The sequence below is a fragment of the Colobus angolensis genome, unplaced genomic scaffold (genome assembly GCF_000951035.1).
Source record: "Colobus angolensis palliatus isolate OR3802 unplaced genomic scaffold, Cang.pa_1.0 Scaffold341, whole genome shotgun sequence".
Lineage (NCBI taxonomy): Eukaryota > Metazoa > Chordata > Mammalia > Primates > Cercopithecidae > Colobus > Colobus angolensis.
Window position 1 is genome coordinate 2,742,248 of NW_012116722.1, and position 26,344 is coordinate 2,768,591.

General features: G+C 39.6%; 1 protein-coding gene across 2 annotated transcripts in view; it reads right to left on the bottom strand.

Moving 5' to 3' along the window:
• The window catches only part of ADAMTS12 (ADAM metallopeptidase with thrombospondin type 1 motif, 12), a 375,774-nt gene that overhangs the window by 99,795 nt on the left and 249,635 nt on the right, over nt 1–26,344 (bottom strand). For both annotated transcript variants that reach the window (XM_011952570.1, XM_011952571.1), the window contains exons 7-12: nt 24,380–24,529; nt 17,572–17,715; nt 16,564–16,708; nt 11,125–11,217; nt 9,559–9,704; nt 5,305–5,474 (exon numbers count right to left, since the gene is read on the bottom strand). In XM_011952570.1, the coding sequence (XP_011807960.1) occupies nt 5,305–5,474; nt 9,559–9,704; nt 11,125–11,217; nt 16,564–16,708; nt 17,572–17,715; nt 24,380–24,529 (848 nt within the window). The remainder of the gene's footprint in view (nt 1–5,304; nt 5,475–9,558; nt 9,705–11,124; nt 11,218–16,563; nt 16,709–17,571; nt 17,716–24,379; nt 24,530–26,344) is intronic.

A 26,344-nucleotide genomic window follows, 5' to 3' on the forward strand; every position in this document is an offset into this window, starting at 1 on the left:
GCACATGTGCTCCCTGAATCCAAAAACAAACAAACAAACAACAAAGCTTAAAAGAGAAAGATATGGCACATGTATACATATGTAACAAACCTGCACGTTGTGCACATGCACCCTAGAACTTAAAGTATAATAATGTAAAAAAATTTAAAAAAAAGAAAGATAAAAGCCAATATGTAAATAAAGAAAACCAATTGATTTCACATAAGGTGCAGTGGATAAGCTGTCTGACAAGATAAAGTCAAAGAGTTGAAGAGATAATTGGATAAAGAGCCAGTGGAGAAGTGTCAAGACTCTGGGACAAGGCATGACTTGGGATTATTGTGTAGCTCCATTTCTGGCAGCATGATTAGCTCTGTTACTGGGCAAACTGGAATAGAAGTACTAAAGGGAGCAACCTGGGAACAAGTCTATTCTCCTAACGATGAGAACATCAATCCAGGTGCTGAATCCAAGGATTACTTCATTAAGACTTTGGTTTAAACTTTAGAATTGGATTTTGGATTTTGTATTTGGAATACATAAAGCAAAAATAGAAAGCAGCCCTGAATAACTCCGGAGCTTTTCTAAGGAATCATCTGTTTCAAGGCTACTGGGAAGAGTCGGGACCACAGCATGTTCATTGCCGCAATGGAATGTTTATTCAGAGAGAAATGGACAGATTCACTAAGTTGCATTTACATAATGGACTGCTATGCAGCCACTAAAGGAATGAGGTAAACTGGTAAACCACGATGCCATGATGTACTCAGTGAATCAAGATGCAGAATTGGCAAATTGTGGTTCTATCTGTGCGCAAATGAAAACCTGCTGTTAGCATGGTTATCTTGGAGGAATACATTCAATGCAGTGGGATAATAATAATTCATTTTTGTTCCATTCTATTATGTGCACTTGCATTTTTATAAGACACATCTATTCCTTTTAAAAATAATAAGTCTTGGCCCTCACACAGGAAAACTGGAAAAGTCTTCTTTCCCCAGTGATATTTATGATGCATCTCCATAAAGAGAGGCCCTAATTTCAAAACTTCCATCCACCCTGTTTCCACAACACAGGACTAGTACATGCTTTAAGGTTAGACAGGTTAACTGAAGTACACTGTCCACAAGAAACACACATGTGTGTTGACTATAAGTATAGTGGTTTATGGAGTCTTAGAAATTATCTAGGAAAAAACATTTGTAATAACAACAACGACAGCACACAGATCCTCTGTTGCGACTCTCCCAGAGCTCCCACCACCATGACCTATAGGTGTGCCTCAGGCCAGGGAGAACGCTGTGTTTGAAAGCAGTCATCCTAAATGGAAAGTTCAGTGCTATTGAAGGCTTTTATAAGGCTGAGCCTGAGGCCCTCCTTCTCTGTCCTCTCCTTCTCTGGCCTTTGTCTTTCATGGTGCTCTGGAAGGGCTCTCGTTATATTATTAAGTTGTCCTGTGACACAGGGATCTACAGGAGGAGGCAAGGGTGGTAATGGATGGTCTTAATTCTTGGGAGTCATCACTTGTATCAGAGATTCTCTGTGCCAGACATCAACCTTGCTGAGTTCATCATCTCTACAGAGTTGAGTACTTTCCTTGTCTCACATTTATTCCCCTGCCCTGATGCAGCCTTTTGTAGGGTCATGTGATTTTTTGCCCTCTAGCTTTCAAGAGCTTTCAAGTCCATTTATAATTCAGCTGAGTGAAAGCTCTAAAACTAATTTACTAGTGAACTCTCACCCACATTGTCTGATTAATCCTCTCAAAGGGAACTTAGGAAAAGAGATGAACTTACCGAATCAAAGTTCGCATTTTCAATTTTGCAGAAACAGGGTGGCTCAACATTTTTGGATAATGATCTTAATAAATGATAGAAATGAAAGCCCTAACTTGCTAAAAAGAATGAAAATATTTCTTAGGTAAGGAAAAGTTTCGATGCATTTCATGTTTTGTGAATAGACTGGAATGTGAGTTTCATCATTTTAAAGAATCCAGTTTCTAAAATCCATTCACAGGCAGGGCTTCATGGGCATAAGACCTGTGCTTTTACCCAGGACCTCACACTTGGTTGAATGCTGTTGTCTCTGTCTTGCAATTCTTAATCATTTTACCTTTGAACTCGTGCTCGGTAAGGGAAGGCCAAAATGGGAAGGCGGTGTGCACATGAAGAGAAGTGGTGTGCACCCCTGCCGCTCCTCAACAGAGCCCAAGAAATACTAAACCTCAAAGCAAAAGGCATAACTTAAAATGTTTTACTGATGCAAGAAGTTATGTTTAACTTAAAAAGGAAGCTCAGCTTAAGGACTAAAATCAAATCGGCTTGGGGGGAAAAACAAAAATGAAAACTTGTGACTGTATCACAGCCCAAAATCAGTCAAGTAATTACCAAGTGTCTGAACTCTTTGGCTAGTCTAAAATGGCATTCTTGTACTTTCTAATACGGTAATCTTATTGTAATCCCCACAATACACAGAAATATGTATTAGTGAAATATAAGAAGGCATTAAAATGAATATATTCTATAGTAACCATAGAAAGGTATAAAAACAAAAGTAGAAATAATTTTTTAAAATGAATTAAACCCTTGTCATTGATGTTTTATTTTAATTTTATTTTTCATTTTTAAAATTTTTCTGTAGAGGCAGGGTCTTACTTTGTCAACCAGGCTGAAGTGAGGTGGTGCAATCATAGGTCATTACAGCCTCAAACTTCTGTGCTGAAGCGATCCTCCCGCCTCACCCTCCTGACTAGTTAGGTTTATGCCTGGCTGTATTGATGTATTAGATTAGGGTAAGTGCAGTACCCTAGAAATAGAAATAGAAAAAAGAGTTTTCTATTTACTGTGTAGTTTTAAGTTCTGTCTTTTGGTTAAGATGCTTAAGAAGTAAACTTAGAATCACAACTTAAATTATTTAAGCAATATAATAATTAGTCATCAATGCTTAAATGTTTAGAAAACACTGGTTTTCAAGGGCAAGATATATAGGTTTAATAAACTGAGCCTTAATCATAATAAAAAGGGTTGTTGGGTTTTCCACCAGAGCTCCTGGCTTATGAAATAATCGAAGGTTTTAAAGACATGAACATTGCCTTAGGGAAAATTCAAAATTCAGTGCATTGGTCCTAAGGAAATGAACTTAACCCAGTCCCTGTGTGTTTTTGTGGTTAACGACCAGGCTGCAGAGTCAGGCTTGGGCTAACTCTTGGTTCTATCTCATAGTCTGAGTTTGGGCAAGTTACATAGGTCCTCTGAACCTATTACCTCATCTCTAAAAATTGGGTCAAAAATAGCTTTCCTTGAAGGGTTTTCTTGTGGAGATAAAATTAGGAAAAAATATATAAAGTGTTGTGTAGTATCACTGTTCACTGAGGGAGTAGAAAACTCTGCTGTATGTTTATTTTATCCTCTGGTGATTTCTAAAAGGATGCCTGGGAGGCTGTAAGGCACTCGATATCTGGCACAGAAAAAATGCTCCATACATCCTTGTTGATATGAATGAACTACTGCCAGGGATGCCTGTTAACTAAGCAAAATATCAACTCTGTAGACAGAGTATAATGGGGAAAGTAATCAGTGTGCTGTTCAAGGTAGTAGTTATTCAGGTTAGCAGATAAGTCATTGCCTGCTAATGACCAAATAATAGCATAGGAATCTGTAAAGAAACTACCGGGATAGAGGATGAATGCTGATAGACTGGGTAGGAAGTAAGGTCAGAGGGTGGCAAACTTCATCTGAGTTAGAGAAGCAAATCAATCACTCCAAAGTGAGTGGGATTGATGTCAACTTGTGTAACTCTCACTTCTTTAGTACCTATTGCTTTGCTAGTCAAAAAGTAGGCACATGATGAATGCTTGCAAACAAATGAAAAGCAAAGCTGAATCAAATCTTTTTATTCCCAGTCCAACTACTTGAGCCATCAGAGTTAGATACACACAAATCCAACCGTGTATCTGGGAGGGGGATCTCATACTAAGCACATGTGATACCACTGGAGCAGCTATGCTATCTTAGCTCTGACAGGCTGCTCATTCAGAGTCTACAGGACCATTGACCCAAATAGTTTTGACAAATTGAGAATGTGCAGGATATACATATAGATAGCATGGACTGGATGTGCCTTTCATCACTTGGTAATTTTGGAGTACACCTGGGTATATGCATGAGTTTTCCTGTATTCAAATGTCTGACTCAGGAAACTAAATTGCACCAATAACCGAGTGGTTTTCCCCTCTAGAGCATAAATGACACCGAACAACTGGGGGCAAGGAGCAAACATTGCCCTTGACAACTGAGAGCCATCAGGGTATTTTGGATACCTGAGCTGAGCAAAGCACTGCAGAATCTTTCTTTCAAAAGCTATTGCATAAGTCTAACAGCCCAAATACACGATTCTCAAATCTGTGATTTGTCTTGTGTCCTATCACCCTGGATTTTCTGGAACTCAAAAATCATGAACCATTTGATTAGCTATTTTTTACTACCTTGCCTTAAATTTCTTTAACACAGGAAAATCTTTTCTGTTTCATTGCTTACTCAGATAACAACAAACAACACGAATATGTTTTTAGATGTTGATCTGTAGCTAACGGTCACTGGTTCTTCCTCATTTTAAGGAGAGAATGTGTCTGGAAGTTTTGCCAAGGCCGCTGTTCCATTCTCCAACTCCATTATGTCCCTATCCCTCTTGTGCAACATTCAGATGTTTGATTTTACTTTCTACCCTTCTCATACTTCTCTACATATAAAAATGTTGATTTCTGGCCCAGAGCTGGCTTTTGTTCTTTCATTCCTATTTTCTTGCCTTTCCGCCTGTTATTCTACTCCCACTCGGAATGACTCTATTTTGAATGCCTTCCCTTTTCTTTCTTCTGGTGGAAAGACTGCTCATGAAAGCATGAGTAGTCTTCAGAATCATCAACTGCTTCACTGGAAGCCTTTTTGTTGCAATTACTTCAAACCCATAATGACATTCTCTTCTGAATTTCTGACAAAATCACAGTTCCTCGTGTCCATCAACAAGCAATTAGTTACTGAATTCCTGCATGTCCTATTAATGGCTCAACTGCACCTCAGCTGTTTTGAAGTGTGTTTTATAAACTTCTTTTATCTCCCACAAAGCTCAGATGGAGTTGAATGTATTCAGCCTTCAACATTTACTGATCAACTTAACCAGGTCAGTGTTTCCATCTTCTAAATTACAAAATTCCTGGGGTACAATTTTCTTTGTTAAACTTGATATGGATCACAGAAACCTTGACTGACAGACAAATGCTTTGAGAATGGCTGTTCCCTAGATCTGAGATACAACATTACAGCTCCTTACCTGGGTTAAAAATGGGAAACCAGTGGTAGAGTTCATTCTTGTAGGGAACAGTGTCAAATTCACTGCACTGCATCTGCCGAAATGTTGGTACCTCTGAGCGACAGGGGTGAACGTTGCACAAGCGATAGCGTTTTCTTTCTCCAGTGCAATATTTTCCTCCAAACTTTGGCCTACAAATGAAACAGACAAGCTATTCTTTTAGTTTGCTTAAATGCCAACATTTTCCTTTAAAAATCCTGTGGTATCTGGCCTTGAAAACGATGTCTTTCTATGCCCTCAAAACTTACCTTTTAAATAAATGCTTCAAATTTTACACATTTTTTCCTTGCCTGCCAACATTTCAGTCCTAATGTATAGTAGCTTGTTTTGAAATAGTTTATATATCATTTCCACCTATATATCTCTCAGCTGAAATCTATGCCAAAAAGGATACATTTTCCTTCCAAGTATGCTCCTTCTCTGATTCATATTTGGTGAATTAAAAGTGGTCAGATTTCAGAATCATCCATCTATGCCTTCCTTGGATCCCACAGTCAATCAATTGCCTGGTCATCAGCTGTCTACTTACGTTTGTTCCATACACTTCAACTTTACAATAATCAAACCAGTCCAATTCTTATCTTCATTCCTATCTCTACTTTTAAAATTCTTATCTCCATTTCTATCTCTACTTTTAAAATTAAACCCACAGTACAAGCAATTATCAGGCTAAATTTTCAGATGACCTTAATTATTTTAGCTTCTGTTTTAAAATATCTAATGGCATCCAATGCTCACATCAGCCTCCTGAGCTTGGCATTCAAAGGCCTCACAATCCTGCCTTAACTCACCTTAACAATTTACTTCCCACACTCTGCTTCATGTTACACTGCTCCAGTGGTGCCACCTGTCTTATTTACTATTTCTTTTCTGGGCCTTTGGATAGATTTTTTCCTCCCTTAAAGTCTCCACATGTATACATATTGCTCATGCTTGAAGAACCAAATAAATGCTACCTCCCTCATGAATCCTTCCTGGATTTCCACCAGAAGTAATTTTTTTTCTCCTCTTCAGCAACACTTTGTGTGCCAGTTGCCTGCACGTCCTGAACCTATCATTCCCAAAGATAGTTCTTTGATGGCACAATCAAAGCTCTGTGTCCTCTGTGGTGCCTAATAGTACTTTGGGCATAGAATGCTCTTAATAGATATTCAATGGGTGAATAAGTTAATCTTATTTTAGAAAAATCACTCTTCGATTTTTCTTTCCTTTGTGATACACTTGAGGGCATAATAGCCTTACTGTCAGGATCAATGGATCACTCAGAATGGGAGAGGGGTTTATAGCTCTCAGAGAGGTGAGGAAACTATCCTTTGAGAAGGTTCCCAGGCATGGCTTCTGGCCTCCATCTTGCGGCAGTATCTGAATCGGGGAGTGTGCCTCCTATTGCAGGAGTGCCAATAGTCTGGAGTTTTAATTTGGCATTATCTTTTTGTTAGGTGGATCTGAACAAGTTACCTTATTTCTCTGAGCCTAAGTTTTTTTTTTTTCCATTTGTAAAATGAGCATAATAGTTTTTATCTCACAAGTCGTGAGTACTGCATGAGACAATGCACACACAGATTTAGTAGAGTAGCTAACACAGAATGAGAGCTCAATAACTGATAGCACTTTTTTTTGTTATTGTGAATAATAATCAATCAGTATTTATATACTACCATGTGCTCAACACTACGTTCAGGGAGAAGAGAGTGCAAACGAAGGTCAACCCATGCTCTATGCTTCCTAGAAGTTTACAATTTAGTTGAGGAGAAAAAAATAACCTATATAAGAAATGAGAGAAAATTTAAGACAGGAGTTATGTATCACAGACTGGAAGTACAATGAAAGTTTTGTGAAGGGGGAAAGCCATGGAAATGAGGCTAGTTGGGAAGGATTTACAGAAGGGCTTGTAAGACCACTCCTGGAGAATGGTCTTAAAGGATGGCTGGAAAGTGCTTCTCAGTGCAAAGGCAGAAGGCATGTTGAGTGAGCAGTCCAGATGAAATCATATTCCAGAGACACAGAAAGCCAGAACAGCTCCACAAAGGATACAGGTGGTAGTGGCAGAGCCAAGATTTGAATCGTCATCTTCCTTGATCCAAGGCCTGAGCTCTTATCCACTGTGTTATACTGCCTGACCACGAAATCCTGAGAGACAGAGAACTCAAATCCTGGCAGTCTTGTCAAGTACTGGTTGCAGCTGTAATTCTTGTTGGTTCTGCAGTACTTTGTTCTCCTTGAATGCCCATGAGATTTTCTATACCTCCCCTCCCTCAAGTGGCCTGAGTAAGCTTGTGTTCCTCGCTCATGAAAGAGCTTTGACCAAGGCAGCTCACATAGTAGGCTCCTCATTCGTTGACTCCCTGTAGGAGGTACCAAGAATTGTCCTTGCTATTTACGGTTAGGCTGGTTTTCTGTTTGTGATGATGGAGTCACACTCTATGACCTGGTATCTCTCCAATTCATTTCCATCCAATCAATATCACTGACAGCCTCTTATGAGCCAAGCTCTGCTGGGTTCTCACTAGACAGTTGACCTACAGCAAGTATGCAGTCCCAAGATCAGCTGGCTCATGTGGTGGCCTGACTCTGTAACTTGAATCACAGATCTGAATCTATGATGTGGTGCCACTGGCAGTGTTAGCAATGAATTTAAGCAAACCGGCAATGAAGAATAGGCATGTCCACTCACCCAAAGAGACTCTATGACAAACTGTGGCCTTGGAGGTGAGAATTAGAACTACCTTTCTCCTGAAGCCAGGTTAGAGATTCATCCTTCACTTCCTCAACTAGGAGTTCCCTTCTCTGGTAGCCACAGGTCACTGACCAGCCTCCCAAGAAGGTTACACACTGGTGGTGTCTGAATATACAGCATTGACAATAAGTCTCAGAGCAAATTGCCTTTCTTTTCTGATCTCTCAAATGAAAATGGAAATCACATTTCTGGATCACATGGAAACAAACTGTTAAATGACAATTTTCTCTAAAAATAAAGTACTCTATGAGAAACTCTTGGTTTTGAATTTTGGAAGTCACAGAAATCCGATATTTAAATGAAAACAACTTTCATCAAAGGGTGAAATTTTGAAATAATTTTGTGAAGAATTTCCAAATGCATATTTATAAATGTGGTAAATGATAAAGATATCATAATAACTACTGTTTATTGACACCTTATTTTGTAGTAGATACTGTGTTAAATTCCTTACACATACTAACTTATTAACCCTTAGAAAAAATATATTATATATAGTACATATATGTATATATGTAACGTATACATGCATATATATACATATACTTATATATAAATACCATACATCTAGGTAATACGGTTATTAACAAAAAGGATAAATAATCTTTGGAACTGAGATACTGAGGGATAAAATCGCTTTTATTGCTTGTCTTCTAAAAAACGTGACTCCTACTCTTCAAAGTAGATAAATGCAAATCTAGGTAAAAGAAACAATATAATTTCCACTTAAAGGAGGTATCACATATACACTTTCAAGAAATTACTTGGGAGACAGTATATCAGAAAATAATGAAATTAAGAATGTAATGTGTATTTGGAAAACAAGCAAGTTTAAATTTACCTCATATATAATATTATCATACAAATAGAATATATGAAAAATTAAGCAATTTGCTTAAACAATTGAAAGTCACTTGTAAAATGACATTTACAGAATCCTTAACAGGCTACTATGGAACTTTAGGGCTTATAAAAATCCTTATCTAAAAATATTAAAAATAATTGTCCTCAAAAATGTATCTATTTTATTAGTTGCTTAAGGAAATAAATATTCTCATAACATTGTATATTCATTATCACTGAAAACAAACTATAATCTTATCAGCAAAATTGGGTTTCACTAATCTCTACTGATAAAATGGAGTTATTTAAAAAGATTTAATTGCATAATCTCCTAGAGGCTCTCACATTGATTGCACATTTAAAATAAATTTGCTTTATTTCCCCAAATGATAAAATCAGCTTACTTATCCAAGTTTTAATAAGAATCCAGTGTCAAGCCAAAATGAAACAACACAAAACAGAACCACTTATTTTCCGACTCTCTGTGGATCTTCTTGTTCCTTTTTGTCCCGGGGAACCCATTTAATTTCCCCGGAGGAGGCTTGGGGTCACTGAGGTCATGCCATTCAAGACTGCCCCCACCCCCAATCCCCAGCACATGTGGAGGGAAGGGAAATACATTTATCTGAACTCACTCAGGGTTGTTGCAGAGCCTCTCTGCACTCTGGACTCCAGCCCCACAGGTCCTGGAACAGTGGGACCAGGGTGACCAGCGGCCCCAGCCTCCAGGAATGCTCTCTGGTTTCTTCCCCACCGTGATGCACTTGCCTGCCATACACCACTGGAAAGAGAGGAGACAGAAGATGGCCGTGTCAGTAAGGTTACCATAGCAAGCTGAGCCAAGAGCCCTAGAAGTCTAAACCCAATTCCTGCAAGCAAGCCAGCTTTCTAGAGTCACACATCAAATGTAAAACAAGGAGGGGCCCATACAAGTTTCTGCCAAGAGTCTTGGGTTTTAGAATCAGAGTTTCAGGAATGGAAGGAAACTTTACATTGCCTAATCACAGAGGTGCCACACAGTGTGGATGGCAGATTGCGCCGGAGATTGTAAATCAACATGCTACTTCTTTCATTGAGAAAGTCTTGTTATGAAAAGCATGTCAGCTTAGTATGCTTAGTAACATAGTTGCTTAGTAACATAGTTGATTTACTTTCTGGTGCATGATCCTTATCTTGTTGCAAACCACAATAGTTCACAGACTGGCACAGTGAATAGCACTTCTTTATAGCTCTCTGGGTACTTAACGACTGCAGCAGAGAACTCATCCTCTGCAAAAAGTCAATTTCACTGCCAAAACACACTAGTTGTTAGGAAGTTCTTCATCATATCAAGAAAAAAATTCTGCTTTCCTTTAACTCTACCCATTGTTTGCAGCTCTGCCCTTTCAGGCAACTAAGAAAAAATCCACTGTCTTCCCTCTTCAAGGCAATCCTTCCACAACTATCGGTTTAGGAGAGTGAATATACAAAAATGAAAACAAAAAGAAATGCTACGTGGTTATCATGAATAATCACATTTCCTGGAGGATTCGGACGTGTTTTATTGCCTGATAATCCTTTTTGTCCCCTTGTGTTTTTTGGCCACCGTGCATTTTGTCCGGGTTCAATAATCTCAGTGAGGGGTCCCGCCACACTCAAGCTGCATAAAGATGCCCACTAAACACATAAGCTCTAGGCCCACAAGAAACCCAGTCTAGAGGATATCAAACCTCTCTGAGTTCTGTGGTGTCTGACTTGCCGGCTGAGTAAAGTAGCAGAACTTCAAGAAATGCAGTCATGTCAGATGATGAGAAAGAAGATGATAAGTGGCCTAAATCCTACGTTTTTGGGAAGAAGAAGCTGCTGGCTTATCCTTTTCAATCTTCAATATGTGAGAAAAAAAGTCAAAAGGAAAGCTGATAATAAGCTTAGGAAATGTTGACCATAAACTCCATAGAAGTTCATCAGGGAAAGATGAAACAGATGTTTTGCAAGTGAAGCATGAAACTGAACCTCAGCCCTCCCTCCTTAACTACCTGCTCCCAATGCAGGTTCGCCAGGAGTGGTGGATGTAGGGTGCTCTCCTCTGGCTGGTCTGACTGTATGACCTCCATCCACTGCTCTTCCCTCAGAGAGAGGTGCCCTCTAGGGCCTTCTCCTCAGCTCCTCCCAAGAACTCTGCCCACCGCCCTCCCACCTCATTCCGTGACCTGACACATCACCTTCTTCTCACCACATTGAGTTCCATCTGCAGCAGCATCCAGCTTAGAGCGACAAAAGCCCTTCACGGAGCACCACAGTGTCTGGCAGATGTTCTAGAAAACAAATTGCACTTTTTTTGTATTTTCAAAACATGCCCCAAAGCATTTCTATAGTTATGGTAAAATATATACACTCATCCACACACTCATAATAAATGTCACTGTTGCTAGTGACTAAGAGTGACAGAAAGTAATCATTAGAGTTTGCAGTTCAAGCTTAACTTGGACTTTGTCATCATTCATAAACAATGGTCTATAGATCGTACTAGGTAATATGGAAATGAGGGATAAAACCTATTTTCTAAGGGTTGAGAGGATCATTTCTATATGTTTGGCACAATAACCAGCACTCATTGCCCTTGGGAAGGGTAACTGGTGATCGTCTATGAAAGGTAAATCTAAACTGTGGCTAGAAGGCAACCTGATTACTAACAGTTAGGGGTTATAACTTGAGCCTGCTCAGTGAAGAAAACAGAAACTCTTCCATCTAGAAAGCCTCAGCTTGTTCACTTTTACCTAAAGTAGGCAGCTGGTTTCAGTTTCCAGGAAGAGAGCTGCATATTCCTTCTTATTTCTGGACAAAGGAAGGTTGGCAGGATTCTCAGATGCCATCTGAAATGGCTTAGCTGCTTCCATCTATCTATTAGTATTTTTTTCTGTCTATTCATCTTCCATAGTTCTATCCACTTATTGTGTTCTACACTGCATGTGTTTTTTCACCATATGACTTCATATTTTAAGCCATTTTAGAAAATTATCAATCTTTCTCTCTCTAAACTTTGCCTCTCCTTTCTCTCCTTTTGGAACTGTAATTGTTGTTGATGGACCTTCTTATTCTGTGCTTTGTGTTTCAACCTCACTTTCATATTCCTCAGCTTTCAATCTTCTTGTATATGAGAACTGAACAAACTTTCTCCTCCATCATACACCCCTAAGAAGCACCCAAATGGGATGGGAAGTAATCTTCTCAGTTCTAAATTCCAGTTGATTGATTTTCTTTTCAACTGTGTCAAGTCTGCTCTTTAATCCATTCTCTGAATTTTTAAATCAATAACCACACTTTCCACTTCCAGAAGCTTTATTTATTCCTCCTCATATCTGCCTTACATATATCTTATGGTATTTTTTTCTCATATACAATTCATTCTTATATATTTATTTTATTATACCTATATAAAAATTCAAATTTTGAAAGTTCTTAAGGGCTTATTGTCTCTTCTCATTTAACTGAAGATAGACTACATTAGATTTTGAATTAGAAGCTGAATTATGAACTCATCTGAAGGGTGGCTTTTTTTTTTTTTTTTTTTTTTGAGATGGAGTCTCACTCTGTTGCCCAGGTTGGAGTGCAGTAGGGCGATCTTGGCTCACTGCGAGGTCTGCCTCCTGGGTTCATGCCATTCTCCTGCCTCAGCCTCTTGAGTAGCTGGGACTACAGATGCCCACCACCACGCCTGGCTAATTTTTTGCATTTGTAGTAGAGATGGGGTTTCACAGTATTAGCCAGGATGGTCTTGATCTCCTGACCTCATGATCCGCCCACCTCAGCCTCCCAAAGTGCTGGAATTACAGGCATGAGCCACTGCAACCGGCCTAGGGTGGCTTTATCTACTGGAGTTTCATGCCACCTTGGTTGAGTGTTGGTTCCTCTGGGCCAGTTTCACCTTTATTTTCAGGCATCCATGGTATCTCCAGGCCAAATGTTTTATTTATTATTATTATGATTATTATTGCAATGAAGGTACTCAAGCTATACAGGGTACAAATTTAAACTCTAGATTAGCATGAGCATGGCCTGTAGTAAAGAATTTCCAAGTGAGAAAGTTATTCACCAATATTTCCACACACCCCCCCACTTCCCCACTAGAAACCAGGCTGAGATGAAAGATGCTTCTTTCTCATCTCTCTTTCCTTTTGGTTGATTTCTTCTAGTTCATCCTTTCAGTGAAGCATAACTCTATGAGAATAGCAGTTCATGCAAAGGTCTCGGTTCTAAATCCTGGCCCTGTTCAAGGAGAATACATCATTGTCTCTTCCAATGTGGATGTGAAAACCCACATAACTCTTCTGTTATCTCCACTTCAGCCTTAATATCTATTCATGCTTATCACTCCCCCTTTTATTCTTTTTCCTTCTTTCTGTGGATTTCTTTTACTTTAAGTTCACTGAGCATTTAGAAAGGATGATGTGCTAGGTGAATGGTACACAGAAACTTTGTACTAATTTTTTTCAATTTATTTGGAGTTTAAACTATCTCAAAATAAAAAGTTATAACATGGATGATGCTACATTTTCTGGTATTTTAGGGTGTTGTTAATATGGAAAATGATGAGGTTATCTTGGCTGCCATATAAAGGGATCTGAAGTCTTCATTCACTTATCTATTGAGTGCCTACTATGTGCTAGGCATTGCTGATTGTCAAGGATAAAAATTTCCTCAGAGAGCTGACATGGTAGGAAAGGAGACAGTCCAGTAAACAAGAACCTAAAATACAGTCTAATAAAGCTTTGACATAGGAAATTTAGGATAGGATATAAAAGAATATTTAAGCTGAAACTGAAATGATGAGCAGAAGGGATGATTCCGAGGAACCAGAGTGTGCAGGGTTCTAGAGGTTGTGAAGAATCCAGCACTTTCAGAGAATGGAGGATGTTCACGACAGATAAACATGGAGTGCAAAAGACGAGCTGACTAGAGATAAGTAGGGTGTCCCGTTTCTAGTAAACAACAAGATACCCTGGAAAACCCTTACTTCTATAAATCTTCTAAAATCATGCATAATATATTTTAAATGTTTTTTTAAGCACATCCTTGAGTCACCAAGAAAGTAAGGAAACTCCCCAAAGGCTAAAAATGTAGCAGAAATGTTAATCTGGAGATGCAAACCTAATTACTTAGATCTTCGATTTATTAGTCACTTAGATACTGGAGACAATGCCTAGGGCCTATGTAAGGTAGGAAGTTGGAGACCTTCATATAAGACCTTGAGTAAAAGGGTGACCTGAAATCTAGGTACACAGAAAACTTGTCTCTTTTGACTTTAACTCCAGAAGGAGTGGCCAGATATTACTCCTAAGAGATGGTATCCACACTTGTCCCCACGCTGCTCACGAAGTCAACACAACATCAAATCAATAACCTTTTAAACTGACCCAGAGACAGAAGTGAAAATTTTCTCTGAAAGAATGTGCTAGCCATCTGAACCCTAAGGGAAAACCTGACATAAAGTTTTATAACTAAAAGCTCACAATAAAAGCAAAAAACCACAAAAGGAAATAATACATAATATGTGAAGAAACCCCAAACAGGAGAAACAGATGCATATAGACTCTGAACACTGAAATTACTCAGTATAAATTGCAAAATAAATGTCACATGTTATTAAAGAAATAAAAGATTACATCAAAAGTTTAAAATTAGGAACAAAATACCATGAAAGTGAGAGAAAATTCAGAAAAATAATCAAACAGACTTTTATAAATAAAAATATGATAAATGAGATTAAAAAGTCAATAGACAGGTTAAATATAATGTATAATTGGACAAATCTGAAGAGAGAACTAGTGAACTAGAGGATAAAGATAAATTATATAAAATACAGAGATACAAAGAGATGAAAATATGAAGGAGAGGCTTCCCGGATAGGGAAGATTAGTGATAAAATTCAATATACATATAATCAGTAGCAGATTAGAGAGTGAAGGGCTAAAACAACATTTTAAAACATAAGGCCAGAGAGCAAGAGGAGAGCAAATTCTGAAGCCTCTTCTTAAGCCATTTTAGGAAATTTGTACTTTATTGCAAGAAAATAGGAAGGCCACGAGATATTCTACTCACAGAGGAGTATTTATAAATCCATTGATAAATGGATTTCCACTTAGAAAGGTTACTTAGGCTGCATTTTGGAAAATGAATCAGAGTTAAGGGGAAGCGTTCAGACTCTACCAATCAGGAAACTGCTATAGTCATCTAGGAAAAGGTGGATTTTAGAAATATTTAGGCAGGGCACAGTGGTTCATTCCTGTAATCCCAGCACTTTGGGAGGCCAAGGCGGGTGGATCACCTGAGGTCAGGAGTTTGAGACCAGCCTAACCAACATGGAGAAACCCCGTCTCTACTGAAAATACAAATATTAGCCGGGCCTGTTGGCGTGTCCCTGTAATCCCAGCTACTTGGGAGGCTGAGGCACGAGAATTGCTTGAACCGGGCAGGCGGAGGTTGCAGTGAGCCAAAATAACACCAGTGCACTCCAGCCTGGGCGACAGAGAAAGACTCTGTCTCAAAAAAAAAAAAAAAAAAAAAAACATTAGGAGGCAGAATTGGCGTAACTTGGTAGCTAGTTAGAAGTGAGGGGTGAGGATTTTTGTATGAACTTTGCCTTCTCTGTTAACTTTGCTTGTTCTGTCTAAGCATAGTTATTTACTTTCCCCTTTAAGTTTTTTTCTATGTTTTGGTTTGAATTTATCTCACTGTATTAAAGTTTTTATGCCTGCCTCTTCTACCATGAGCTCCTCGAGGGCAGAGACTTTGTCTTATTAATTTTTGAGTGCTTATATTTTCTTCTTATTCAGTACATAACACAGAATCTGGCAGGGATTCAGCGAGACTTGCCTTGTCAATATGTATGTATTAACACAGATGCTTTTGCATTATAAGGGATGAGTTCAGAGAACAGACAGTTTCCAAATCACGAAGGACTGCCTCAAAAGGAGCTGGGACTTTATCCTGTGGTCAGTGGGGACCCTAACAGCAAGAGTAGACCATGGTTAGATCGTGTTTTTAAAAAATAACTTGAGCAACAATTTGAATAGGAGGGAGACTAGGTAGGAGATAATTACGATAGCAAGGAAAGATGATGAGAGACTGAATTGAGGCAGTGACAGTGATAATGAAGGAGACAGAACAGAGCTATAGATTCTTCAGAAGGTACAGTGTCAAATCCTGAATTATTATTTGGACATTGAAAATAAACAAGAACAATGAATTGGTGAATAAATCCTATTTCTACCTTGGGAGTTGGTGGTACACTTTAGCCAGATGTGAAATTCAAGAAAGGGAGCAATTTTAGGGATTAAGTTAGTTGCTATGGAGTCTGCAGGTGTGAATCACTGTGAATCCTGAAAATCACTATGGAACAGCCTCAACTACCACCCATTTGCAACAGAATGTAGGGTTTGTAGAATACCAAGGTGGCAATATCAAGGGATATGACTCCAGCTTAATTGTTTTGCCTTACAGACACACCTTGACTTAAATGTAAAGCTTCTATTTCTGTATCTGGATATTCAAATTTCCAAACATTGCCCTGGCCCTTCCTTCAGCATGCTGGAGATCTGAAGCCCTGCATATGCCCAAGAGGTACTTAGTACCCAAGAGGTACTAAGATAGCCAACACTTACTTCTACTTCCTGACAGAAGGTAGCATTGGGTCCATACTGTAGCTGGCACTGGTGGTGAACGTCATAGATCACTCCGGGCGCAATGACCTTGGACTTCAAGCCTTTCTTTTTGGGTATGTCATCAAGACAGAACCCCCAGCCTCGGCTGAAAACAAGTTGACGGAAATGAGAGGAGTTGTTTAGGATTCACTTTGAGCCTTTCATTCAACAGAAACTTCCCTCTGGTTTACTCTTTGTCTTAACTTTATTTTTTACAAGGCAGAGAACCCTCTAGGCCCAAGGAGGGAGTTATTAAAGAAAATGCAAATCATATCCCACAACATAAACTTAGTTTATCTAGAAAATACAAACCATGGTAAAATTAGAAAATCATTATCCGACTCTCAATGAGGTTTGAGTGACCACTCTGATCTCCACTGGGTGTTCCTGCCAGTTCCCAAGGACTTAATTCATAATTGGCTCATAAAAAGATATTTTGGGGCAACAGCAATCTGGGATGGGACAGGATGTTCACCTGCCTGTGGCCAGAGGGCAGAGCCCATCTGCTCCTTCTGATGCTACCCTGACACTGTGGTCTGCGGGATGGAACCTAGCCTTTTCCAGGCATCAGCCTCTCTGTGTAAAACTCAACGCAGCTTCCAATTTTTTATTTTTTATTTTTTATTTTTTTTTTGAGATGGAGTCTTGCTCATCACCCAGGCTGGAGTGCAGTGGCGTGATCTCGGCTCACTGCAAGCTCCACCTCCCGGGTTCACGCCATTCTCCTGTCTCAGCCTCCCCAGTAGCTGGGACTACAGGCGCCTGCCAATGCGCCCGGCTAATTTTTTGTATTTTTAGCAGAGACGGGGTTTCACCATCTTAGCCAGGATGGTGGGTCGATCTCCTGACCTTGCGATCCACCCGCCTCGGCCTCCCAAAGTGCTGGGATTACAGGCGTGAGCCACCGCGCCTGGCCGAACTTCCAGTTTAGAGACCCAGGTGAGGGTATCACAAGACACTGTCACTTACTCCAAGAAGCGGGTGATGTACTCCTCGCTGCACTTGGACCATGTCAGTGGGGTGGGATCGTACTGGAGCTGGCGGGACATGATGTAGGGGTGTCTGCCCACAGGCTCACAGTCATTTTCTTTCCCATCATGCTGGATGCCAAAGCTGGCAGGGAGGAACCAAGCAAAAGAAGAGCCAGCAGGCAGGCATTAAACAGGAAGAAAAGCCATAGTTTCCCTAAGATCATAATACCCCACAGAGAGCCACATTTGTACAGGAGGCAACTGTTTTCAAAGTGAGGCTTTGAAGTTGGAGGGCATAGCTAATTTTCAAATGAAAAAGTACAGGGAACATTGTAGGCATGCTTTACCTCAGATATGCATCCATGGGAGCCATGCAGCTAATTCAGAAACTTCTTCTTGGCAGATGGCTAAGAGCTCTGTCTGGCTTTGTTTTTATGAATCAGGAGTCAAGAAAGCAAATCCTGCCCCCAGCTATTTGCTTTCTCCTGCTGCAGTAACCACAGCGCATAGCACAAAAAAGCAAAACCTTCCTTCTCCCTTTTTGTCATAATTTAAGAGAGCGTGAAAGGAGAAGCCTCTGGGAGACTTTGTCAAAGCCTACAAGCTTTGAGGGATTGATGTCTTTCTACTATTGCTACAGGAGTCCTCTAACAGGGGACACGTTAGGGAGACCTCCTAATTCAGTAGTGAAGAGCAGCATTTTTAAGACAGATGATCTGTATTTAAACTCTAGCCTTGCCACTTAAATGACCTGTAAATTAATAAAATTTGCCTCATTTTTCCTCTCCTAGAAGATGGGGTAGTCATCCTAGTGCTACAATGAGATCTGAACAGAATAGTTTGAAAACCACTTAACAGGGTACCTGGCAGATAATAAGGGCTTCATAAATGATAGAATCAAAAAAAAAATTCTTGTTTTCTTTTTATCATGATCTAGCTTATTTTCCTTTTCCATACGAAAAAGTTTAGACTTTGAGATTTGTCAACAGTCATATAGCTTGTTAGTGGTAAAACTAGGTTTCAGACACAGATCTTTGTGCTCCTAACACAGTGCTGTTGTCCATGTGTCCCTTGGTCTGTTCCCTGATGTTCCACTGCCAGGGCTGACCCAGTGAAGCAGCCTTTAAGGGCCTTGAAGAGCATAACCATTCATCATGGCACAAGCGTGCCTAGGGAAGACAATTCAGAAGCCTTTGTTTATAAGCCATGTTCTCAAGATCACCCAAAGACACTTTCTGAGGTTCCCAGAACTCTCTCCACTGGGGTGGACTTTGAGACACTAGACATCTAAACCTGGAGACATTGGCTCAAATTTCTAAATCTGCATGACCTTTCACTCTTTGTAGTGAAATTCAACTCCTCTGACTGGGAAGCTCATATCCAACTTTAATGAAACCTTCTGATCAGTAGTAGAAACTCTGGCTGAGAAGAGTCTTTGGGGGATTCGGGGATTTTCTTGTATTTTCATGCATTACGGTATTATCAATGTACTTAACAAACTCTAATCACATTCCACATGAATATAAAACTCAAAAAGGAGTCAGAGCATTAATGTACAAAGCTCTTACCACTCACCCACAAGAAACGCGATTCAATGAAAGCTTCCTTCTGAGCAGGCTTTCCCTAGCCTGTTATAAACACAGCCCCACCCAGATCATGAAGTACTCTACACATTTGACTGTTCAGTAGTTAAAATCCTAAACTGCAAGCAAGATTCTAAAAACCTACATGAATAATGATCTTCTTAGCTGTGGATATGTCAAATATGTCAATACACCAAGTCATATAATCTAGGGCCCTCACAAATGGATTTTTAAGTTTTCTCTCAAAATAAAAGTAAAATTATTCACTTGGGTGATAGCACAAGTTACTTTCTCTTTTGCATTATACACAATCAGTGATGAAACAAACAAGTGTGCAAAAAACAAAGGGATATCTTTGTTATTAAACTATGATGAGTATCTTCTTGGGATATTGATTTATTATATTTTTCTCCTTATGGTCTATCTCAGGCCATTTCATTGACCTCTCCAATGTTTCTTAGTTTGATCCACAGCTAATTAGAATTATACAACTAAAGAAAGAAATACCTGAAAGGCACCTTAACATTTTTTTTTTCTATTCCTTATTTTTATAGATTCAGGGGGTACATGTGCAGGTTTTCTACATAGACATATTGCGTAATACTGAGGTTTGGGCTTCTAGTGTACCTATCATCCAAATGGTGAACGTTGTACCCAATAGATTTTCAACTCATTCTCCTCGCACTCTCCCCAGCTTTTGGAGTCCCCAACATACTCATTGTTTAGCTCGCAGATTACATAATTTCTATCGTTCTCTTTTCTAGGTCATTAATTCTTTCCTCTGTCTCATCCATTCTACTGTTGAGCCCTAGTGTTCACCAAGCTTTTTATTTACATTATTCCATTTTTCAGTTCTACATGTTTGACTTTTCTTTATGTCTTTTAATTCTTAGCTGATATATTATTTTTTCATTTGTTTAAATGCTGTTGGTAATTGCTCATTGAAGCTTTTTCACCATGGCCACTTTGAAATATTTGTCAGCTAATTCTAAAATCTCTGTCATCTCTTGACATTCTTTTTTTTTTTTTTTCATTCAGTTTGAGATATTCCTGGTTCTTGGTATTATGAGTGATTTATATTGAAACCTAGAGGTTTTTATATTATGTTATGGATCTTATTTAAATCTTTGGTTTTAGCTTGCTTTTCTGACACTGCTCTGGAGGGGAAGGGAATGGGGCCACTGCTTCATTACTGCCAAGCCTCTGTAGATACCTGAGTTGTGAAAGGGATGGCTCCTTGTTACTGTCTAGGGGTGGATGAAATTTCTGGCTCCCCATGTAATTTGTTCTGATACCACAGGGGTGGGGTAGGGGAGCCCTCATTACTGGCCTATAGGGATCAAAGTCTTAGTCCCTAATTGGTCTTTTTGACACTACCCAAGTAGTGGTGTTTGGTGCTTTGTTATAGCTCCACACAGATGCAAGTCTAGGCTTCCCACTCAGACTTTGCTAGCATAGAGCCACCGTTTTACAGTTTTTTCTTTCCTTTGCTGTTCACTTGGAGTAGAAGAGTTACTGTCTAAAATTTTCTGTCTTGTTAGACTGTCCCTTTCCTACTCCTTTGGATAGAGATAACAGATTTATGTGGGTGATTTTGTGTGTGTGTGTGTGTGTGTGTGTGTGTGTATTTCCAGGTTGTTGCCATCATCAGTTCCAAGTCTGGCATATACAAGAGAAAAGAAAAGCCAGGGAATTCACCATCGTGTCACGCTTCAGGTTCTGTGGTTCTCAGCCTGCCTTCCTTCTCTCCATCTTTCAGTCTTCCTACGTTTGTTTTTGATATAGTGTTCAGTGTTTTCATCATACTAAGTAGAAGGCATATGGAAAAGTATATATATTCTATCTTCCATGACTTAAAACTTTTTTTTTCTTTGACTTAAAACTTTTTAAGAGGTGGCATTTAATGCCCCTGAGTAAGCTATTGGTAACAGATACTACTGGTACCTGTTCATAGACTCACCACTAGCTGACTTCCAGCTGCTAGTATAAGCATCTCTTTACCTGGGATTTTTCCAGAGCCAAATTAGACTGCTCTGCTGAAAGTATCAGGGAATTATTAATAACAACCTCTGGGAACAGCCTTTAACCAACGACTTAAGGGTGTTGGTATATAAAACAGCCCAGTTCTTCTCACCTTGGGTAGGGTAACTCTGAAACGTGTGTTGTATATTGTTCTCGGAGTTTGTCCGTGGGATTAAGGTTCAACTGCTCAGAGTGGAAGCTGCAATAATGAACTGCTTATTGTCTACCTTCCCTGTTCTGTTTTACACCCTACTTCCCTACTGTGATTTCCTTTACCGTCCAAATAAATTAATTGTTCTCAAATCCTTGTCTCAGGGTTGACTTTTTTTTTTCAGTTTTATTTATTTATTTTTATTTTATTTTATTTTACTTTAAGTTCTGGGATACATGTGCAGAATGTGCAGGTAGGTTTGTTACACAGGTATACATGTGTCATGGTGGCATGCTGCACCCATCAACCCATCATCTAGGTTTTAAGCCCCGCATGCATTAGGTATGCCTTGAATGCTATCCCTCCCGTTTCCCCTGAACCCTGACAGGCCCCAGTGTGTGATGTTCCCCTCCCTGTGTTCATGTGTTCTCACTGTTCAACTCCCACTTAAGAGTAGGAGCATGAGGTATTTGGTTTTCTGTTCCTGTGTTAGTTTGTGGAGAATAATGGCTTTCTGAATGAACTCAAAGACTGTTCTCTAGTTCTGCCTCCAGTATTCTTTAATTCTTTTTTTTTTTTTTTTTTTTGAGACGGAGTCTCGCTCTGTCGCCCAGGCTGGAGTGCAGTGGCCAGATCTCAGCTCACTGCAAGCTCCGCCTCCCGGGTTTATGCCATTCTCCTGCCTCAGCCTCCGGAGTAGCTGGGACTACAGGCGCCCGCCACCTCGCCCGGCTAGTTTTTTGTATTTTTTTTTTTAGTAGAGACGGGGTTTCACCATGTTAGCCAGGATGGTCTCGATCTCCTGACCTCGTGATCCGCCCGTCTCGGCCTCCCAAAGTGCTGGGATTACAGGCTTGAGCCACCGCGCCCGGCCCTTTAATTCTTTTACTTAGAAACTTGATATTTAGTTAAAGAGTTCTTTTAGGAGCTAGATCCTCACTGTTTTCATTCATAATTTGAAATAGAACAACAATAACAACAAAAATATAGGATAAAGAAACTTTATAGTAGCTTTATTTCCACAATGCATCAGATAGTTCTGAACGAGTGTTCAATTTAATCTCACTATAATATCAAAGTGATTCAGGTAGTGACTCAGTTCTAGTCTGTTAAATAATCCACCACTCCCAATAACTACTAAACATCTACCACTATCTGTTTTTAAGTGTTCAGGGAAATTGTGCCCAAGTAACGTTACCATGAGGTTCTTAACTTTATTAGAGAAAATTTGAAATCTGAAAGGAGGATCACACTTGCCGTTAGCTTTGTTTACTTAGGTGGCCTTCCTTACAAAGGTGATGTGTCCATGCCCAGGAAGTTAAGTCAATGATTGCCTCAAAAATTGGGCAACATTGCTTTTGAAGGACATGCTTAACATATTCCTTGTTACAAGATCAGGTTGAACTCGAGGATAGAAAGAACCCATCCTTGGAACACAGAAAGTGAGGATTCAAGAATGTCTTTCATCAAGCAAAGTCTTTTCCACTTTTCTTTGGTTTGAGTATACCATTGTTGGGATGACTTGAATGATAACTTCTCAGTTTGAGTCAGTTACAGTCACCTAGCGTTGTCTGGTCAGCAGGTGCTGTTCACAATGATGTCTTGACTGAAGGCCACAGGAGCCATGTCCTTCCACATATCAGAACTGGGGACTCCTGTCTGTTTGTGCATAACAATAACTTAACATGTTGCCAGGTTTTATTATCGACATGCCAACAACTGTGGTCTAGCCTTATCAAGATGGCCAGCTCCCCTGCATCCCTAATTATTATTTAATGAAAGCAAGTCACTTAGTTTCTCTATCTCTGAATTTTTGACAACTAAGGATACTGGAATATGTCACATTTATCACCAAGGCTTTTTTGTTGAGAATCTAATAAATCACCTTAAATATTGCCTAGTTCAACCTACTAGTTTTATAGATGAGGAAACAGGTATAGAGTGGTGAAGAGAATTATCTAAGGTCATAATACTGGTCAACAGAAAAGTCAGAACAACAATTCCTTTCTCCAATTCTCAAGGCAATGCTCTGGCTTTATAATACAGGTAAAATTGTTTTAGAAGTGTTATATTAGAAAAGTGGTGAGCAAGCCGAAATTAGAGAGGCCAGGCCTGGAATAATTCAGTCTCCAGTGTTTTTCCCAATCCTGCCTCTTTTCTAGTTGTGCACTAAAAATATTCCCCAGCATTTTTCCTTCTTCAAAGGGAGGAGATCCAAGCTGGTGGATACATGACAGGCGGGGGATATAGTTCAGTGGTTCATGTGCCTCCCCACCCAGTTTCATATTAGTATGATGCTCTCTTATTTGTAGTTAGCAAATATAATGGCAAATAAAGTAACAAATAAGCTAAGATCTTTCCTCCATAGAAACCTCTGATATCTGGTGGAATTCAGAATCTCATTATATCTTCACTCAAGCATTCTGCAACCTGCCTTCAAGGAATTCACCTAATCAAATTCACATATTTTTATGAACTACATGGACATCCAGTTAACTGGTGTTCACGTTAAAGTCTTTCCAAGTTTACAGCAGTTTTCAATTTTTTATTTATTCCATGTCCTCCTTTAATAAACACAAGGAAAATGGGACTAACAGTACTATCTATTTCAAAAGGTTGTTGAGCAGATTCAGTGATGCAATAAAAAGCACAATGGCACAAAGTAAGGGTGCAAAAATGTTAGGTTTTGTGGCTTTTTGGTGATATTAACATTATCATTTCATAAGAACTAACCAAGGGTTATTCCTCAATTAAACAACGGAGTTGAAGCTTATCTCTGTCCTTCCTCCATTCTAATCCAGAGAATTGGAGTGGCCTATTTGGTTCTGTGATATGTGTGGGTGTACGTGGTCTGGGCAGTGGGACATTGGAGCCTATGAGGTGTGCTACTATCCCCACTTTACAGATGAAAGCAGAGGTTGAGGAGGGTGAGTTGCAAGCCACATTGTAATCTGAGTCTCCTGACCCCCAATTTGAGGTGCATTCCATTCTCTCTGCTGATACTGACACATGAATATGGTGAGCAGTCCTCCTTATCATTGGCCCTTTACCTGTGTCCTAGCTCATGGGCAATTGTGAAAGCCAGGGGGAGTCCCGAATCTTCATTGATGTTACAACTGCGGTGAGGCTGACACATTCCTGAAAGGTGAGACAGGCCCAGGGTCTCGCAGGGGCGATTGAAACCAGCACAGATGTCCTTTCTGAAAGCAGAGAATAGAGAAGCTCAGGTGCCCAAAGAAACATCTGGAAAAACTTTCTGGAAAAAAATCTGGGTATAAACTCATTCAATATGGTCTATAAAGTATGCTTGGCATTTTAAAAAAGTCTACATGAATGTAGGCAGCAATTTTGAATTCACTAAGATGATTCTGATTTTACTTTTGATTATTGAATTTCACCAACACAGAATGTGGGAAAATGTAGCAAATGTGTTATTTTGAGCTTATTTTGTTCTGGATCTCAGGACGTCAAATTACATGATTTGGCCAACAAAAGATTTTACTGAAAACTGAAGTTAATTTGAACTTTTAAATATGGAAGAAACAATCAGCAGTGACTGGAGTTTTTCAAATATGAAAATCCTTTTTAGTCTTTCTGAGGTCTGTGCTCGAAACTCATCTAAGAAGTTCTTTTTCCCATTCCTGAAAAAGACAGTTGGTCCCATCAACCTATCCAGAGATCTAAACATTGTCTATCCAGCCCCATTCTACTAACAATATTGCATATATGAGAGAATGCATGCCTGCATGTGTATGTACACCTAGAATCTCAGAAAATACTAATTATGGCTTTTAAATAGAAAAAACATGCTCCCATAAACTGGTAGAGATTATTTCAATCACAGACAAGAGTTTCGAAAGAGTCATTAATTAGTCATTAGGTTTTCTTTAGCACAAAAGGAGCTCTTTGCCAAGAGTGACTAGCAGAAATGGCCACAATGTTCTGAACTCTAGTTAACTGAACACCAGCAGCTAACGGGGTTTGCGTGGGCACCATTTCTAGCAACAAATGATCTCCTGCTTTTTTCATCCATTGGGCCATGGAAAAGATCCAGACTTTGAGAACCCATGTGAATCTTATAGGACAGGAGAGGCAGGCCCAGTCTCAGCACATGCACCGCAAACTCAAATCCGCACTCTCACTAGCTGCAGCAGTTACTAGGGGTTCAGTACTAGAGAGCAAGATTATACAGCCCAATCATTTGCATAACTTCCAGGTCTGTAAGAGGACCAATCAAACACTTTTCTACCCCTGCTGCAGAATGTACTTGTTGTTATTTCATTCAAAAAGCCCAGGTCTGCGTGAAGCTGCTGGAAAAAGATGAGTGGTGCTCATTGCTGATCCCCTGACTTTCTCATTTTGATATGGCAGGAGGTCAGGCACATTAAATACTGATTATGGAGTGCCTATGAAGTGTCCAGCACTAAAGAGAAAAGCAGCTAACAAAAGAATGATAGGAGCATGGTTCTTACAGGCAAGCAGCTTAAGTTCTACTTCCACCATGCACTGGGCCATTATGTAACAGAAAATATGCCTTGGCTTGCAGCAGCCACTAGTTGCACATGTGGAACCCACATTGGGTGTGTTCCATGCCAAATCCTCCTTCTCCTGAATGCTGTTCTGTAGAGAACTCTGTTAATGTGGATCTCAGGATAGTCTCTCAGAGCAAAGCTCAGTCTCATAACTCCCTTCCTTCATGATCCTACCTATTTTTTCAGACAAGTGGTTTTCAATGAGGGTGGGTGATTTTGCTGTTCATCCCCTTCTAGGGGACATTTGGCAATGTCTGGAGACAGTTTCAGCTGTCAGAGCTTGGAGGAGAGTGCTACTGACATCTCATGGGTAGAGTCCAGATATGCTGCTAAATATCTTACAACGTACTAGACAGATCCAACAACAAAGAATCATCAGTCCCAAATGTCAATAGTGCTGAGGGTGGGAAATACTGCTATAGAACTTGAAACGCTCTCCACTGTCTAGGAGCTGTTGAGGTTCAACACACTTTTATGCAAAAA